At 41.4% G+C, this 20733-nt stretch overlaps 1 protein-coding gene and 1 long non-coding RNA gene across 2 annotated transcripts in view; one reads left to right on the top strand and one right to left on the bottom strand.

Annotated features, from left to right (window-relative positions):
* The window catches only part of LOC118371654 (reversion-inducing cysteine-rich protein with Kazal motifs-like), an 89435-nt gene that overhangs the window by 49728 nt on the left and 18974 nt on the right, over nucleotides 1-20733 (bottom strand). Inside the window, exons 5-9 of the mRNA XM_052483947.1 lie at nucleotides 17863-17896; nucleotides 16908-17105; nucleotides 14785-15049; nucleotides 13024-13197; nucleotides 1227-1439 (exon numbers count right to left, since the gene is read on the bottom strand). Of these exons, the coding sequence (XP_052339907.1) occupies nucleotides 1227-1439; nucleotides 13024-13197; nucleotides 14785-15049; nucleotides 16908-17105; nucleotides 17863-17896 (884 nt within the window). The remainder of the gene's footprint in view (nucleotides 1-1226; nucleotides 1440-13023; nucleotides 13198-14784; nucleotides 15050-16907; nucleotides 17106-17862; nucleotides 17897-20733) is intronic.
* On the top strand, nucleotides 9730-10809 carry LOC127912907 (uncharacterized). The gene is made up of 3 exons (XR_008083988.1): nucleotides 9730-9883; nucleotides 10313-10510; nucleotides 10709-10809. It is a non-coding gene; the product is annotated as an uncharacterized LOC127912907 (long non-coding RNA).

Raw genomic sequence — 20733 nt, 5'->3', positions numbered from 1 at the left:
CTGTCATCAAGGCAAAGGTTGGATACTTGGAAGAATCCAAATTTTATTTTGATTTGTTTAACACTTTTTTGGTTACTACATGATTCCATATGTGCTATTTTGATGTCTTCACTATTATTCTATAACGTAGAAAATAGTAAAAATAAAGAAAAACCCTTGAATGAGTAGGAGTGTCCAAACTTTTGACTGGTACGGTACATTGGCTGTTACAGCCCTGAGGGCTAGCCTACAGTACAGGTAAAGATCGCTAACACACTAACTACGTCATTCAGCCTGACAAAAACCCAGCTGTAATTACTCTCAGTGGGAAAAAACTCCAGTCAAAAGATCGGCTGATAAATGACCTGGAGGTGCGGTAGTGAGTCAAGCCTTGCAGAAAGCACAACATCCTCCCTGGGATTGGTATGTCTATGCGTTGTCATGTCTAAGAGACATTTGGTTCATGTAGTTTTTAGGTTCCAGTTGGGTCTTCGGGTGGTCGTTTCCCGGGGGATGCTTTTTACTGTGACCACGGGAGTCTACTGCAGGTGAAGGTGGGATGCTGTGTGCACTTATTTCACTTTATTACCTTTATCTAACCAGGTCGGTGATTGAGGAAACAGTCTATTTTACAGTAACGCCCTGTAAAGGCAGGATGAATGGTACAGCAATAGCAGCAGAACCACATTAAACATTAAGAGAATCTCTATTGGACACCTCTTAATTCAATCATAGGCTTAATCTCTGGGAAACTAGCTCAAAGTCAGACTAAATACTTGAACCTTTTACTGCAGTGGGCTAAATCAGGTTCACACAGAGTGTTTCTCGGTAGTCTTAAACAAATTTGCTTTGAAACAAAAGTATACACCTCACACACATGGATATGGACTTAAACAAAGAAGACACCTGAACCATGTCAGAGATAGAGTTACAATATATTCCATGTTGAGTTTAAATCCCAATAATACATTTTATATACATCACAGGAGACTTAAACAAAGAAGACACCTGAACCATGTCAGATAGAGTTACAATATATTCCATGTTGAGTTTACATCCCAATAATATATTTTATATACATCACAGGAGACTGAAATATAACAAAAACCATTTGACATTGACACATCGGATATTCGGCAATACATTTTTTTGGGGAAATTATGAAAGATATGAATAACATTCCACCTATGAGGTCACGAGGTCGTTTGACTGCAGAAAAGGGCAGAATGAAAAGATTGGCTACGTACTTGCAGATGACGCTGCCGCGGGACTTGCTGTAGCAGGGTTTGATCTGCAGGGCGCAGGCCACAGCCTTCCACATCTCCGGACGACACTTCCTGATGTCCAGGACGGGGATGTTCATAAAGGGCATCTTGATCGTCCCATTGGACCACAGCTTGATGTCATTCATGGCGCCTTGATCTGATTGGACGTTACAGCTACGGAACAGCTCTGTGGGCCTAGAGTTAATATGACAAGAGAGAGAGAGACATGATAGAATTAGCAGGTGTACTCAATAGCTATGTACCTATCAACAGTGATAGAAATGTGCACACAACAGAAACTCAAATGGAGTCGAATGAAGATTGCAGTGTGGAAGATGTATACTTTTTCCCCTTTGTCACATGACTTGTGTTAAAGCTTCGACAAAAGCTTTAAACTGGAAGTGATCATAGTGACACAGACTGAGGGGAAACACTGACACAACAAAAAACACAAACTGTCTCAAATCACTTTGAAACATAATACTGTCTCAGTAACGGTATCAGATGAGACTGAACACTGTCTCTATCTACTCTAATGAGACACAACACTGTCAGTCATCTGTCTAATGAGAGTCTCTAAATAACAAACACTGTCCTATCTCCCTAATGAGACACAGACACTGTGAATCTTCTAGTACAGAAACTGTCCTATCACTAATGAGACACACAACACTGTCTCTATCTGTCTAATGAGACACAACACTGTCTCTATCTGTCTAATGAGACACAACACTGTCTCTATCTGTCTAATGAGACACAACACTGTCTCTACCTGTCTAATGAGACACAACACTGTCTCTATCTGTCTAATGAGACACAACACTGTCTCTATCTGTCTAATGAGACACAACACTGTCTCTATCTGTCTAATGAGACACAACACTGTCTCTATCTGTCTAATGAGACACAACACTGTCTCTATCTGTCTAATGAGACACAACACTGTCTCTATCTGTCTAATGAGACACAACACTGTCTCTACCTGTCTAATGAGACACAACACTGTCTCTACCTGTCTAATGAGACACAACACTGTCTCTACCTGTCTAATGAGACACAACACTGTCTCTATCTGTCTAATGAGACACAACACTGTCTCTACCTGTCTAATGAGACACAACACTGTCTCTATCTGTCTAATGAGACACAACACTGTCTCTATCTGTCTAATGAGACACAACACTGTCTCTATCTGTCTAATGAGACACAACACTGTCTCTATCTGTCTAATGAGACACAACACTGTCTCTATCTGTCTAATGAGACACAACACTGTCTCTATCTGTCTAATGAGACACAACACTGTCTCTATCTGTCTAATGAGACACAACACTGTCTCTATCTGTCTAATGAGACACAACACTGTCTCTATCTGTCTAATGAGACACAACACTGTCTCTACCTGTCTAATGAGACACAACACTGTCTCTATCTGTCTAATGAGACACAACACTGTCTCTATCTGTCTAATGAGACACAACACTGTCTCTATCTGTCTAATGAGACACAACACTGTCTCTATCTGTCTAATGAGACACAACACTGTCTCTACCTGTCTAATGAGACACAACACTGTCTCTACCTGTCTAATGAGACACAACACTGTCTCTATCTGTCTAATGAGACACAACACTGTCTCTATCTGTCTAATGAGACACAACACTGTCTCTATCTGTCTAATGAGACACAACACTGTCTCTCTCTGTCTAATGAGACACAACACTGTCTCTATCTGTCTAATGAGACACAACACTGTCTCTATCTGTCTAATGAGACACAACACTGTCTCTATCTGTCTAATGAGACACAACACTGTCTCTATCTGTCTAATGAGACACAACACTGTCTCTATCTGTCTAATGAGACACAACACTGTCTCTATCTGTCTAATGAGACACAACACTGTCTCTATCTGTCTAATGAGACACAACACTGTCTCTATCTGTCTAATGAGACACAACACTGTCTCTATCTGTCTAATGAGACACAACACTGTCTCTATCTGTCTAATGAGACACAACACTGTCTCTATCTGTCTAATGAGACACAACACTGTCTCTATCTGTCTAATGAGACACAACACTGTCTCTATCTGTCTAATGAGACACAACACTGTCTCTACCTGTCTAATGAGACACAACACTGTCTCTATCTGTCTAATGAGACACAACACTGTCTCTATCTGTCTAATGAGACACAACACTGTCTCTATCTGTCTAATGAGACACAACACTGTCTCTACCTGTCTAATGAGACACAACACTGTCTCTACCTGTCTAATGAGACACAACACTGTATCTCTCTGTCTAATGAGACACAACACTGTCTCTATCTGTCTAATGAGACACAACACTGTCTCTCTCTGTCTAATGAGACACAACACTGTCTCTCTCTGTCTAATGAGACACAACACTGTCTCTATCTGTCTAATGAGACACAACACTGTCTCTACCTGTCTAATGAGACACAACACTGTCTCTACCTGTCTAATGAGACACAACACTGTCTCTACCTGTCTAATGAGACACAACACTGTCTCTACCTGTCTAATGAGACACAACACTGTCTCTACCTGTCTAATGAGACACAACACTGTCTCTATCTGTCTAATGAGACACAACACTGTCTCTATCTGTCTAATGAGACACAACACTGTCTCTACCTGTCTAATGAGACACAACACTGTCTCTACCTGTCTAATGAGACACAACACTGTCTCTATCTGTCTAATGAGACACAACACTGTCTCTATCTGTCTAATGAGACACAACACTGTCTCTATCTGTCTAATGAGACACAACACTGTCTCTACCTGTCTAATGAGACACAACACTGTCTCTATCTGTCTAATGAGACACAACACTGTCTCTATCTGTCTAATGAGACACAACACTGTCTCTATCTGTCTAATGAGACACAACACTTTCTCTATCGGTCTAATGAGACACAAAACTGTCTCTATCTGTCTAATGAGACACAAAACTGTTTCTGTCTGTCTAATGAAATGCATATTCACTCTGCCTTGTGTGTCCAGATGTCGTCTCCACAGCTCAACACCACATGGATGTGGCTGATGGTGATGTCAGAAGGAGGCCAGTCAGATGGCCACTGTTTACGACTGCAGAAACATCCTGGAGACAGAGACCAATGACCAATGGCTGAGAGGGACTACTTCCTGAGGAAACCTGTTGCCGGGAGGTGGACTATTTTCTTTAATGATCTACGAGTTGTAGGAAGTGTATTTCACGATTGGTATGTTTCACTGGGAAGAAACTTCTGACATTCCAAGAAAATTAAGCTGTGTGTGTGTGTGTGTGTGTGTGTGTGTGTGTGTGCACACGCATGCGAGTGTGTTAGAGGAGAGGGGGAAGGAAAGTGAGGTCTTGGCCACAAGCAGAGGGACCACAGACCTGTCTCAGCTCCAGGTCATGAACCAAGCATGACCCCACGCATGGGTAGCGGTCACAGTGGGTTTCCACTCCACCCCAAAAATAAGCTTGAATGACCTCTTCACTTTTATTTACAGTGACTGGTTTCCTAGTGTCCCTCTCTTTCTACTCTCCCTCTCCTCTCTTTTCTGCCTCTCTACACATTGACCCACATTAAAATGGCAAGTAAAGTAGCTTCGGTTAAAACAAGGATATTTAGGATAGTTAGTTATTCAATCGATTACATTTTCACCAAGCAGGGTATTATATTTCGTACATGTTAAAAATAGACATGGTGTGTATGGTGTCCATACTTTCAGGAACCCACATTCAACTTCAGCCTTCCTCATCAACCAGAATAAGAAGGGGTTTATCTGTGTAGTTACAGGGTCAGCTTTGTTAAATACCACCCTGGGCTTGTATACGTTACCTCTTTCCCCCCACTCTCTTATCCTCCCATCCTCCCTCTCTTTATCTCAGCCCTCCTCTCCCACTCTTCTCTCAGAATGATTGGCATGTGGATTGAGACTTCCTGCCTTGGACCTTGGTGAGCCCTGGACCATGACAAGAGTTGCATATTGTCCAGACAGGCAGGCAGACAGACGGACGGATAGGACTGGCAGACAGACAGACAGACGGATAGGACTGGCAGACAGGCAGACAGACGAACGGACAGGACAGACAGACAGACAGACAGACAGACAGACAGACAGACAGACAGACAGACAGACAGACAGACAGACAGACAGACAGACAGGCAGGCAGGCAGGCAGGCAGGCAGGCAGGCAGGCAGGGAGGGAGGGAGGCAGACAGGGAGGCAGACAAGAATACCTGCTCTAAAGCAGTCAGGGAGATATCACTGAGACACAGAACAGCCTCATCAGAGCCTTAGAGCTGCCAGTCAACAGGATGTTCCCCTCTAATCTCCATACAACCAGTCAACAGGATGTTCCCCTCTAATCTCCATACAACCAGTCAACAGGATGTTCCCCTCTAATCTCCATACAACCAGTCAACAGGATGTTCCCCTCTAATCTCCATACAACCAGTCAACAGGATGTTCCCCTCTAATCTCCATACAACCAGTCAACAGGATGTTCCCCTCTAATCTCCATACAACCAGTCAACAGGATGGTGCCCCTGTAATCTCCATACGACCAGTCAACAGGATGGTGCCCCTGTAATCTCCATACGACCTGGCTGGGAAGTGTATTTATGTCACGGACACAGAGATCCAGGCCCCTGGGGTGTGGCACTCAGGGCCCAGTGACAGTGCACAGCGCTGGCATAGCTACACAGCGCCGCAGGTTTCTCAGGACTTCAGAGATCCCTATCCCCTTTGCCTCTAGCCCTGTTTGTCTTCCATAGTGTGACTGTGCCACCCCCCCTCACGATACTTGTCACCCCAGGTTTTGAACCCCTCAGGGAGGACGGCTCTCCTTAAGCTGGCCCCTGGGACTCCTTCAAAGGAAATGAGAGACAGAATTTTGTTTGTCTGAACTCAGTGTCTTCATCATCCTTCTCAGATGAAAAATAATACACGGAATACTTGGGATTGTTTTCAAACATTCTCTACAAAGGGTCTAGCATGAACCGTTTCTGGGGCTTTTTAGGGTTTGATTGCTGCTGAGCTGCAATTCAAAAGTAAATACTGTATGTTTTTTTGATAATCTTGACATTATGGTTATCATCATTACTGAACAACATGATACCTTACAGTCAATTGACAAAGATACATAAATATATCATACACACATAGAAGTCAAAGAGAGTTCATAAAGAGGTAAAAGAGAGGTCCTAAAGAGGTCGAAGAGAGTTCATAGAGAGGTAAAAGAGAGGTCCTAAATAGGTCAAAGAGAGTTCATAGAGAGGTAAAAGAGAGGTCCTAAAGAGGTCAAAGAGAGTTCATAGAGAGGTGATGGAGAGGTCATAGGTCATAGAGAGGTCACAGAGAGGTGATGGAGAGGTCATAGAGAGGTGATGGAGAGGTCAAAGAGAGGTCATAGAGAGGTCGAGAGATGAGATTATGTTTGAGTCTGTAGCCCATGATGATGTCACGTCCTTCAGATCCCCTAGTTTCCAATCAGATATTTTCTCTGACCCTGATTACAGCCTGGAAAATCAACGCTTTTGAAACTTGACAAACGCTAATGATCGGGTGGCTTGTGGTGAAATGTAGCTTTGTGGACAGTGCCTGATGGGAATGAGTCCACAGGCGGGGAGTGTTCTGTTGAACTGTGTGTGTTCGCCGGCCGTGCTTTGATGGTGTCAAGCATGGGTCTGCTGGTCCCATGCCAGACCAGGATGCAGCAAGCTGTGACACGGCTGGCCTCCAAGGTCAAATGCAAACACCACAAACTACAGTATAACGGCACACACACATACACACACACATACACACACACATCCCTATCCATTTTCTCTCTCCTCCTTTCTCTGTGACCTCTAAATAAACTAGCGTGGAAGCCGACCACAACACACATCAGTCACAGAGCCATCAGTCACAGAGCCATCAGTCACAGAGCCATCAGTCACAGAGCCATCAGTCACAGAGCCATCAGTCACAGAGCCATCAGTCACACACTTTTAGAAAGAAATGTACTATCTAGAACCCAAAAGGGTTATTCGGCTGTTACCATAGGAGAACCCTTTGAATAACCATTTTTGATTCCAGGTAGAACCCTTTTGGTTCCAGGTAGAACCCTATTGGGTTCCATGTAGAACTCTTTCCCCAGATGGTTCTATATGGAACCCAAAATAATTAAACCTAGGGCTGTTACGGTGACCGTATTACCGCCACACCGGCGGGTCACGAGTCATGAAAGTAGTCAAATTCCACATGACCGTTTAGTCACGGTAATTAGGCTTCTCCCAGCTCTGATGCTGCTGCTGATCATTAGTAGACTACTGAACTTTCTAACTGCCTGGAATTCAGCACTCTATTGTCCCTCTAATCACTCTGACATCAATGTAAATATGATCTAAAATCTAATCAAAGACTTTATGACAGCCCATGAGCTCATGTTGCACAACATTTCTATAGGTTTTTCAAGTGCGGGAGAATAGAGTGATGGCCACTAATAAAAAGAGGAGGATCCCATCAGCTTTCTATAGGCTAGGCCTACTATATTAATTTCTCAACATTCCTAATATTAAGCACATTGCTTATATTTACAACAGGAGTATATGCTTCTCTTTACAACAGGAGTATAGCCTACCTGGTTGGTATGAAAATGAACCACGGGCAAAGCGTCCTCCATTCACTATTTAAGTACATAGATGACATGTATTTTTCCCACTGCCTCTGTTTACGATACAGGTGCATGATAATGGTCCGTTTTAAATCTAAATTAATTCCACACATATATTATTTAGTTAATGTAAAGACAAGATTACATGAAGAATAGTTTGATCTGTGACAATATTAGCCTATCACTTGTGAACGAGGCACAGCATAAGGCAAGAAACAACACATAGTCCCACACCTCATACAGCCGAGCCCATAGGTCTCGATAAGATTTGTATCATACTAAAGTGACCAAATAACTTCTTAAAATTTAGCACATTAATCCGCTTTACAAAGGGTGTAGAGCCTAACTGGCATACATTTCATGTTTGGGGAAGATAATTTTCACCATAAAAATGCACCTTTATAATAAAAGCATTGCATGCAAAACTGCATAAGCGGTCACTTTTGATAATGGTGTTTTGACGCGAATCAAACATTTGCACGTAAAGCCTACTGCCATGTGCTCTTTGCTGTGCTTATAATGTGAAGATATAGCCTAATAGTTTATCAACATTTCAAGTTAAACATTCTTATCTGTTGCGACGGTCTCATTGCTTAAGAAAAGTTTTTTTGATACTGGTGGTTGTATTAATTTGGGATCTATCGCATCTCACAACTGTTCCAGACTATGTTTGTAATATTTATTTCTCGCACAGAATAGTTCCATTTTTGTACTATGGGGATTGTAGATTAAAATAGGCTAGTGGTTTTGCTGTTCGTTAGGCCTACTCATCTTGATGGCTGACGAAACGTAAATGTGGACAGTTCTTCCAATATCTTCAATATGTACCTCCGAATTGGATAAGGGCGCGCGCAGTTGCGTCCCCGATGTGTCTATCTTCACTTGTAGCCTGTGAGAAAGATCCGATCACGTGATGGAGAGCCATGTGAGTGAGAAGTGCTTCGGAGCATGCAGCACGCATGGAGAAGGGAATTAAAATGATTATATATTGTAATGATTATATTATATTGTGCCCAAGGGCACAAAGGTCACTGGCTACAAAATGCATGGATTTTTTAGGGGGGCGGAACGGCCACACAAAGGGGATACCACCAGGAAATTCGAGGCATTATCAATTATCATTGTCAAATTGTGAATGAGAGACTGATGAAGTGTGTACAGCCTGCGCAAAAAAACAAAGCAGAATTCATCCCTTTCAATCATCATTAAAGTCTCATCATGCAGCCTTAGAATGCATTGAAAATCTAAACATATAGCCCAACGTTTGTATCACAACTGAAGTTGTGTCTTTGTTAACCACTCAACACAGAATAGGCGCGTGTGTGCACTACCTCAAACCTTTAATATTAAAATAATTAATTAATTAATAATAATTCTAAGCAAGTCTTGTCTGCTAAAAGAGTGTAGCCCACAGCCATATGGCATAGTCAGATCAGGACCCTAACATAAGAACAACTCAGAGTATGCTATTTTGTTATTCTGAAATAGACTACATTTTCATCATATCATGTTTTTATAGACATATCTCAATTAAATAATGGATTTATTGTGATGGTGTAGGCTATATTACATGGATTTATTGTGATGGTGTCGGCTATATTACATGGATTTATTGTGAAGGTGTAGGCTATATTACATGGATTTATTGTGAAGGTGTAGGCTATATTACATGGATTTATTGTGATGGTGTAGGCTATATTACATGGATTTATTGTGAAGGTGTAGGCTATATTACATGGATTTATTGTGATGGTGTAGGCTATATTACATGGATTTATTGGTGTAGACTGTGAAGGTGTAGACTATATTACATGGATTTATTGTGATGTTGTAGGCTATATTACATGGATTTATTGTGATGGTGTAGGCTATATTACATGGATTTATTGTGATGGTGTAGGCTATATTACATGGATTTATTGTGATGGTGTAGACTATATTACATGGATTTATTGTGATGGTGTAGACTATATTACATGGATTTATTGTGATAGTGTAGGCTATATTACATGGATTTATTGTGATGGTGTAGGCTATATTACATGGATTTATTGTGAAGGTGTAGACTATATTACATGGATTTATTGTGATGTTGTAGGCTATATTACATGGATTTATTGTGATGGTGTAGGCTATATTACATGGATTTATTGTGATGGTGTAGGCTATATTACATGGATTTATTGTGAAGGTGTAGGCTATATTACATGGATTTATTGTGATGGTGTAGGCTATATTACATGGATTTATTGTGAAGGTGTAGGCTATATTACATGGATTTATTGTGATGGTGTAGACTATATTACGTGGATTTATTGTGAAGGTGTAGACTATATTACATGGATTTATTGTGATGGTGTAGACTATATTATATGGATTTATTGTGAAGGTGTAGGCTATATTACATGGATTTATTGTGATGGTGTAGGCTATATTACATGGATTTATTGTGATGGTGTAGGCTATATTACATGGATTTATTGTGATGGTGTAGGCTATATTACATGGATTTATTGTGATGGTGTAGACTATATTACATGGATTTATTGTGATGGTGTAGGCTATATTACATGGATTTATTGTGATGGTGTAGACTATATTACATGGATTTATTGTGAAGGTGGAGGCTATATTACATGGATTTATTGTGAAGGTGGAGGCTATATTACATGGATTTATTGTGAAGGTGTAGGCTATATTACATGGATTTATTGTGAAGGTGTAGGCTATATTACATGGATTTATTGTGATGGTATAGGCTATATTACATGGATTTATTGTGAAGGTGTAGACTATATTACATGGATTTATTGTGATGGTGTAGGCTATATTACATGGATTTATTGTGAAGGTGTAGACTATATTACATGGATTTATTGTGAAGGTGTAGACTATATTACATGGATTTATTATACTGTAGATGTTTCAAAGGTCTGCATTAGTGGCTTGTAGGCTGTGTGTGGAAGCCAGGAGATGCTAAAGCTTTTTATGTTAAATAATGGTCAATTACCGTGAAACCGGGAGTTATCTGCTTGACAATCACCGGCTGACAAAATTTCATGACCGCCACAGCCCTACTTCTACCTGGAACCAAAAAGGGTTCTCCTATTGGGACGGCCAAAGAACCAATTTTGGAAGTGTAGACTAGTGAACAGACTCTCTGAACAGGTATAGCAGGTATATAATCTCGTATAGTAGCTAGGTATAGTAACATACCTGTTGTTGAAGTTGGTACAGAAGGTATATTATAGCAGGTATATAATCTGGTATAGTAGCTAGGTATAGTAACATACCTGTTGTTGAAGTTGGTACAGAAGGTATATTAACAGGTATAGCAGGTATATAATCTGGTATGGTAGCTAGGTATAGTAACATACCTGTTGTTAAATGTAAATGTAGAAGGTATATTATAGCAGGTATATAATCTGGTATAGTAGCTAGGTATAGTAACATACCTGTTGTTGAAGTTGGTACAGAAGGTATATTAACAGGTATAGCAGGTATATAATCTGGTATGGTAGCTAGGTATAGTAACATACCTGTTGTTGAAGTTGGTACAGAAGGTATATTATAGCAGGTATATAATCTGGTATAGTAGCTAGGTATAGTAACATACCTGTTGTTGAAGTTGGTGCAGAAGGTATATTATAGCAGGTATATAATCTGGTATAGTAGCTAGGTATAGTAACATACCTGTTGTTGAAGTTGGTGCAGAAGGTATATTATAGCAGGTATATAATCTGGTATGGTAGCTAGGTATAGTAACATACCTGTTGTTGAAGTTGGTACAGAAGGTATACTATAGCAGGTATATAATCTGGTATGGTAGCTAGGTATAGTAACATACCTGTTGTTGAAGTTGGTACAGAAGGTATATTAACAGGTATAGTAGGTATATAATCTGGTATGGTAGCTAGGTATAGTAACATACCGGTTGTTGAAGTTGGTACAGAAGGTATATTATAGCAGGTATATAATCTGGTATGGTAGCTAGGTATAGTAACATACTTGTTGTTGAAGTTGGTGCAGAAGGTATATTATAGCAGGTATATAATCTGGTATGGTAGCTAGGTATAGTAACATACCTGTTTTTGAAGTTGGTACAGAAGGTATACTATAGCAGGTATATAATCTGGTATGGTAGCTAGGTATAGTAACATACCTGTTGTTGAAGTTGGTGCAGAAGGTATATTATAGCAGGTATATAATCTGGTATGGTAGCTAGGTATAGTAACATACCTGTTGTTGAAGTTGGTACAGAAGGTATACTATAGCAGGTATATAATCTGGTATAGTAGCTAGGTATAGTAACATACCTGTTGTTGAAGTTGGTGCAGAAGGTATATTATAGCAGGTATATAATCTGGTATGGTAGCTAGGTATAGTAACATACCTGTTGTTGAAGTTGGTACAGAAGGTATATTATAGCAGGTATATAATCTGGTATAGTAGCTAGGTATAGTAACATACCTGTTGTTGAAGTTGGTACAGAAGGTATATTAACAGGTATAGTAGGTATATAATCTGGTATAGTAGCTAGGTATAGTAACATACCGGTTGTTGAAGTTGGTGCAGAAGGTATACTATAGCAGGTATATAATCTGGTATGGTAGCTAGGTATAGTAACATACCTGTTGTTGAAGTTGGTGCAGAAGGTATATTATAGCAGGTATATAATCTGGTATGGTAGCTAGGTATAGTAACATACCTGTTGTTGAAGTTGGTACAGAAGGTATATTATAGCAGGTATATAATCTGGTATAGTAGCTAGGTATAGTAACATACCTGTTGTTGAAGTTGGTACAGAAGGTATATTAACAGGTATAGTAGGTATATAATCTGGTATAGTAGCTAGGTATAGTAACATACCTGTTGTTGAAGTTGGTACAGAAGGTATATTATAGCAGGTATATAATCTGGTATGGTAGCTAGGTATAGTAACATACCTGTTGTTGAAGTTGGTACAGAAGGTATACTATAGCAGGTATATAATCTGGTATAGTAGCTAGGTATAGTAACATACCTGTTGTTGAAGTTGGTACAGAAGGTATATTATAGCAGGTATATAATCTGGTATAGTAGCTAGGTATAGTAACATACCTGTTGTTGAAGTTGGTGCAGTAGCCCAGGTCCTTGCATCCCAGTTGGCAGGGTTCCCTGACGTCGGCCAGACAGGTGACCAGGGGTTTCTCCACGGGGCTGTACTCACACATCTGGTCAAACTCCTGCCACGTTTGAGTTCCCCAGTTGGTGCTGATCTCCTGACACATATCCCTGTGGGGGATGAAACAGAGTTACTTTGAAAGAAAAAGGAAAGCTGCACACTCTAGCACCTCCGATGTAATCATTTATTCACCAACGTTTACACAGCAAGTTGTCCTTCTCAGGGCTTCATGACCAAACAGAGTTAAACATAAAGACAGACAACACAAGCATGTAAAAACATCAACATGGCCTCCCAAGTGGCGCGGTGGTCTAAGATTCTGGGTTCGAGTCCAGGCTCTGCCGCAGCCGGCCGTGACCGGGAGACCCATGGGACGAAGCACAATTGGTCCAGCTTCGTCCGGGTTAGGGGAGGGTTTGGCCGGCAGGGATGTCCTTGTCCCATCGCGCACTTGCGACTCCTGTGGTGGGCCAGGCGAAGTGCACGCTGACACGGTCGCCAGGTGCACGGTGTTTCCTCTGACACATTGGTGCAGCTGGCTCCCGGGTTCAGTGGGCATTGTGTCAAGAAGCAGTGCGGCTTGTTTGGGTCGTGTTTCGGAGGACGCACGGCTCTCGACCTTCGCCTCTCCCGAGGCCATAAGGGAGATGCAGCAATGAGACAAGACTGTAACTACCAATTGGAAACCACAAAAAAAGGGGTTAATATATATAATAATAATATATGCCATTTAGCAGACGCTTTTATCCAAAGCGACTTACAGTCATGTGTGCATACATTCTACGTATGGGTGGTCCCGGGAATCGAACCCACTACCGTGGCGTTACAAGCGCCATGCTCTACCAACTGAGCTACAGAAGGACCACAAAAAAAAAAAAAAATTAAAATAAAAAATCAACTCAAATGTTCAGAGACTTTCTATGTATTATGATCAGGTGTACAGAACTGTGTCCTGGAAACCGACCCTATGAGTTACCTGCATACTGTAATCATTTATATCTACACTATATATATATATATACAACAGTATGTGGACACCCCTTCAAATGAGTGGATATAGCTATTTCAGCCACACCAGTTGCTGACAGGTATGTAAAATCGAGCACACAGCCATGCAATCTCCATAGACAAACATTAGTAGTAGAATGGCCTTACTGAAAAACTCAGTGACTTTCAACGTGGCACCGTCATAGGATGCAGTGTATCTATTTATGTATGAACTTTTTTTGGGGGGGAGGTTAGAATATATAAAAAAAATGTAACTTTCACCCATTTTTTCTGCCCAATTGGTAGTTACAGTCTTGTCCCATCGCTGCAACTCCCCTACGGACTCGGGAGAGGCGAAGGTCGAGAGCCATGTGTCCTCCAAAACACAACCCCGCCAAGACATACTGCTCGCTTAACCCGGAGACACCGTGCACCGCCTCACGGTTCTCCCGGATGGAACCCGGGTGTGTAGTGACGCCTCAAGCACTGTCATCCAGTGCCTTAGACTGCTGCGCCACTCGGGAGTTACCTTTTACACTTTACCCAGACAGTTGGAAACAGAGGGGGGGGGACAGGAAAATGTAGGAAGGGTGGAAGCAGGGATTGAACCCTGGTCTCTGGTGGGGAGCAGTATGTGACGGGCTGGGAGTGTTATCGCTAGCTGTAAGCCATTGTAATCACTACAAGCATCTCATCAGAGTACAACTAACCGGCACAGTGAGGTATTGGCTTTGTAGCAGCAGTGCAGCTTGGCACCGTCCATCTTGGCGGTAGGTGAGGTCTCCATCTCGCTCTTGGTGGGGGGGTGGGCGCTGCCCAGGAAGCACTGCCACAGCGGGTCCTGGGGCAGTGGCTGGCTGCCGCACTCATCGATCAGGCCCTCCATTATCTCGTGCTCTGTCGTCATGGTGCGCAGGATCCGCCGGCACGCCACCTGGCAGTGGGGCTCATCGGCCCGGTCGCAGCAGTACAGGCCTGGATGGACAGACAGATGGATGGATATGGACTTTTCCACACTTTGTTAGATTACAGCCTTGTTCTAAAATTGATTCAATTACATTTTTTCCTCATCGATCTACACACAACGCCTCATTATGACAAAGGAAAAACAGGTTGTAAGACATTTATGCAAATGTATTTCAAATAAAAAAACAGAAATACCTCATCTGCGTAAGTATTCAGAACCTTTGCTATGAGACTCGGAATTGAGCTCAGGCGCATCCTGTTTCCATTGATCATCCTTCATTCCCCAATCAGAAGACACCTGCTCCATTCCCCAATCAGAAGACACCTGCTCCATTCCCCAATCAGAAGACACCTGCTCCATTCCCCAATCAGAAGACACCTGCTCCTTTACCCAATCAGAAGACACCTGCTCCTTTACCCAATCAGAAGACACCTGCTCCATTCCCCAATCAGAAGACACCTGCTCCTTTACCCAATCAGAAGACACCTGCTCCTTTACCCTATCACATCCCCTTTCCCTTGGTTTAAAAACCCAGTCAGTTGTTTTCTCTGGAGCTCAATCTCTCTGTGTCTCAAACTCTCTCTCTCCCTCTCTCTTTGTACGCAGAGATCTCTCTTGTGTTTTTGCAACTACATGTCACTTTGTCCGTTACCCTGTGAGTATTGTTTTGTTATGGTGATTGACTGTTTGTTTGATGGTGGGAAAAGGGGGGTACCAAGCCCAGTCGCCCATGGGCATACATTACCCTTAGGACTACTTTGTCTAAGAACACTAGGTAGAACTGGCCGGACCACCCACTGTATTTTTGGTTAGTTAGTTAGCTGTATAGTAGTAGGCTAGTCTAGCTTAGGGGTGTTTTGGGATATTTGTTTCTTTCCTTGGGTCCAGCTCAGCCCCTTTTCCTGCCCCCCTTTACCGTGTGTTTAAAAATAAACCAATAGTGTTTGACGGTAGATTTATGTTGTCTGTGGTTATCCGTTCTCACTGTTCCTTTTTCACTATTATGATTTGCACGAGTTATGTTACGAGTCTCATTTCCATCCCCCCTAAACAGCAGGGCCAAAGGGATTCGTAACACCAAGTGACTAGTCTGGAGGTAACCTGGTACCATCCTTACGGTGAAGCATGTTGTTGGCAGCATCATGCTGTGGGACTCAGTGTCGGGGACTAGGAGACTAGTCAGGATCGAAGGACGAATTAATTGAGCAAAGTACAGAGATCCTTAAGAAAACCTGCTGTAGAGCGCTCAGGACCTCAGGGACGAAGGTTCACCTTCCAACAGGACAATGACCCTAAGCACACAGCCAAGAAAATGTAGGAGTGGCTACAGGGCAAGTTTTTGGATGTCCTTGAATTGGCCAAGCCAGAACCCAGACTTGAACCTGATCTAACTTCTCTGGAGAGACCTGAAAATAGCTGTGCTGCGACTCTCCCCATCCAGCCTGACCGAGCAGAGAAGAATGGGAGAAACTCTCCAAATACAGATGTGCCAAGCTTGTAGTGTCATACCCAAGAGGCTGTAATCGCTGCCAAAAGTGCTTCAACACAGTATTGAGTAAAAGGGTTTGAATACTTAAATAAATGAGATATTTAATTTAGTATTTTTAGTACATTTGCAAAAATCTCTAAATAACTGTTTTTTGCTTTGTCATAATGGGATATTGTGTGTACGTTGATGAGGACATCTTTAAAAATCAATTTCAGAATAAGGCTGTAACGTAACAAATAGTGGAAAAAGTCAAGGGGTCTGAATACTTTCTGAATGCACTGTACCAAGTCATAGCCAGTGATTGGAGGAATGCAACACAGAAACAAGATACACACTGGATATGGGGCTACTGATAGGTCAGTATTAGATATACTCACTGTCTATTGGGCTTCTGATTGGGTAGGACTTGGTGTAGTTGCCCACACAGCCAATGAGCTCGGGGCTGATGCTCTGGCAGTATTCCTTGACAGCCTTGATTTGCGAGACGGTGGGGGAGGAGTCTGTCCGGAAGATGGCCTGACAGTAATCTCTGCAGTTGGTGTGTCTCCCTGCATAGCTGCAGCACAACGAGCCCACTGACAGAGCACACACACACGCACGCACGCACGCACGCACGCACGCACACACACACACACACACACACACACACACACACACACACACACACACACACACACAGTTACAATATGCTTTCCATTCACTTCAATGGAATTGTAAATATCATTAAGGCTATTTAGACTATTTTTTTGTCTTGAAGTCGCCTTTAGCTTCATAAAATAGATGACAGACATTGCAAACATGATCAACATTCAAACATGAGGAGTTAATCAGGATACAATACAGTAGACTTCCAGGATTACCTAGAGAATAGTCTGATTAAATATGCATGGAGAACATTGGAGGTGATCTCCCAGTTGCTAGACTTCAGGAAGTGCAAGATCTTACATCCTCAAAACCGTCCCAAAGTCGTGTCTGCAGGGCAGGTTCACACCAATGCGTTGCAACTCCTAATACAAAATAAGGGATTCCTCGGCTGACTGACTGATTAAATCATTTCTGCGGACCAAAGGCACATAAACATGGCTCATAAAGCAGGGCTGATTTCATGTTTATTCATTTTACATAGACATTTTTTGTTGTTGTAATTTAGCAGATGCTCTTATCCAGGGCAACTCACAGTCCTGAAGGCACACATTTCCATACTGGCCCACCGTGGGAATCGAACCCACAACACTGGCGTTACAAGCGCCACGCTGTACCAACTGAGCCACGTCACACTCTGATTGGTGCACTTGGGTTAGCATCTTGTTGTAGAGAATGTTGGAAACTTACTCTCATTTTTGGTGATACAGCTGTGCAGTGGTTTCTGTAAAAGACAAGAAAAACTCTTCTGTGATCTAACATACCATTATTGAGTCAGCTCTATTCATGACATTTCTATCTGAAATATTCTGAACCCGTTCCTCTTCTCTCTCTATGGAGACCTCATCCACTGTTCTGTCCTCAGTACAGTTAAACCTCCATTAGAAAATTCAATGTTCGGTCCTCAGTACAGTTAAACCTCCATTAGAAAACTCACCGTTCTGTCCTCAGTACAGTTAAACCTCCATTAGAAAACTCACCGTTCTGTCCTCAGTACAGTTAAACCTCCATTAGAAAACTCACCGTTCTGTCCTCAGTACAGTTAAACCTCCATTAGAAAACTCACAGCTTCTTTCCATCAAAACCATAAAAGACCATAAAGGACCATAAAGGCCAGTGTTGCTGCATGCTTTGGCTCCTGCAGCAACGATTCATGAAAGGGCAAGATGAAAGAGGCCAGTGCCTTATTAAAGCTGGGGAGGGGAGTTTGGTCGTGGTCCAAACTAAACATTAAGCTCGCCGCTTTGTTTTTTGTTTGTTTGGAATGAGGAGGCGAGACAGATGAAAGGAGTCCTCTGCTAGCACGCCGCTAGGCTAAGCTAATTGCTATGCTGTTCTACGCTAATAGCTAAGCTATGCTACGTGCACAAAACATTAGGAACACCTTTTTGCCTTCAGAACAGCCTCAATTCGTTGGTGCATGGACTCTACAGGGGGTCGAAAGCGTTCCACATGGATGCTGGCCCATGTCGACTCCAATGCTTCCCACAGTTGTGTCAAGTTGGCTGGATGTCTTTTGGGTGGTCGACCATACTTGATACACATAGGAAACTGTTGAAAAAACCCCAGCAACGTTGTAGTTCTTGACTCAAACCAGTGTGCCTGGCACCGACTACCATACCCAGTTCAAAGCCACTTAAATGTGTCTTGCCTATTCACCCTCTGAATGGCACACATACACAATCTATGTCTCAATTGTCTCAAGGTTTAAAAATTACTTTTTAACCTGTCTCCTCCCCTTCATCTACACTGATTGAAGTGGATTTAACAGATGATAATTAACACTATGAAGATGTCCAGTGAAAGCAGATATGCAATTTGTTGACACTGCACCACATACACAATATCCGGATATCCTGAACGCTAATCAATAAAAACGTTGGTTAAATTCCCTGCTCTGTTGTTTTGCTTGTTTACAGCCATTTCATAGGGAACTGTCGGAGGTGCTCCCTTATATATACAGTGGGGCAAAAAAGTATTTAGTCAGCCACCAATTGTGCAAGTTCTCCCACTTAAAAAGATGAGAGAGGCCTGTAATTTCCATCATAGGTACACTTCAACTATGACAGATAAAATGAGAAAAAAAATCCAGAAAATCACATTGTAGGATTTTTTATGAAAAATCTCTTCCCAACTTGTTTGGCAATTTGGCACAGCTGTACAATTTTTTGGTCCTTAAATGAAACTGGTATATATTTGTATTTATCACAATTTTCTTTAACCAATTTTTATCTTTAATGCAGGGCCAACAGACAAGTTTCCTAATTTCCCCCCTTCCACTTGCCTCTTCCATTTTTGCGGTAATGCTGCAATTAGTTGGTTGTAATTTTGTGTAGAGCAGACATTTCTATATATTTTTGATAGCTGCATGTGTGATATAACTTCACCAGTCCTATTTATGATATCATTTACAAAGATTATACCTTTTTTTTTTAAAAACATTATAAAAGAATTATGGTTTTATATCAATTAGTATATTTGACTTTAACCACAATATTTGTTGTTTGTTCTGTCTTTTCAGGTGGATTAAACTGAAATTGCAACCAACTTTCTATGGCTTGTTTAAAAATAGAGATATTTTGGAGAAATGTTCATTTTCAAATAACTGAAAGTGAGAATAAAGGGAAAAGGGCCATTCTTGAACATGGGGTGAGACATTCTTCCTAATTTGCTAGAGCACCAGTTCGGATTTAAGTATAACTTTTGTATGACTGATGCCATTAGTGAGATGTCTAAATGTCTAATGCTTTAATATTTAATCAGTTCTGCCCTCTGAATTCATATTCATTATATAAATAGGCCCTATTAATTTTGTCTGGCTTGCCTTTCCAAATTAAATGGAATATTTTTTGCTCATATAAATAATTAAAAAACAGGTCGCTAAGTGTAGGAAATACCATAAGAAAATAGGTAAACTGGGATATGACTAAAGAGTTAATCAAGGTGAACTGGGATATAACTAAAGAGTTAATCAAGGTGAACTGGGATATGACTAAAGAGTTAATCAAGGTGAACTGGGATATGATTAAAGAGTTAATCAAGATGAACTGGGATATGACTAAAGAGTTAATCAAGGTGAACTGGGATATGATTAAAGAGTTAATCAAGGTGAACTGGGATATGACTAAAGAGTTAATCAAGGTGAACTGGGATATGACTAAAGAGTTAATCAAGGTGAACTGGGATATGATTAAAGAGTTAATCAAGATGAACTGGGATATGACTAAAGAGTTAATCAAGGTGAACTGGGATATGATTAAAGAGTTAATCAAGGTGAACTGGGATATGACTAAAGAGTTAATCAAGATGAACTGGGATATGACTAAAGAGTTAATCAAGATGAACTGGGATATGACTAAAGAGTTAATCAAGGTGAACTGGGATATGACTAAAGAGTTAATCAAGATGAACTGGGATATGACTAAAGAGTTAATCAAGGTGAACTGGGATATGACTAAAGAGTTAATCAAGGTGAACTGGGATATGACTAAAGAGTTAATCAAGGTGAACTGGGATATGACTAAAGAGTTAATCAAGATGAACTGGGATATGACTAAAGAG

The sequence above is a fragment of the Oncorhynchus keta genome, chromosome 28 (genome assembly GCF_023373465.1).
Source record: "Oncorhynchus keta strain PuntledgeMale-10-30-2019 chromosome 28, Oket_V2, whole genome shotgun sequence".
NCBI lineage: Eukaryota > Metazoa > Chordata > Actinopteri > Salmoniformes > Salmonidae > Oncorhynchus > Oncorhynchus keta.
This window is presented reverse-complemented; position numbering and strand designations above follow the sequence as displayed.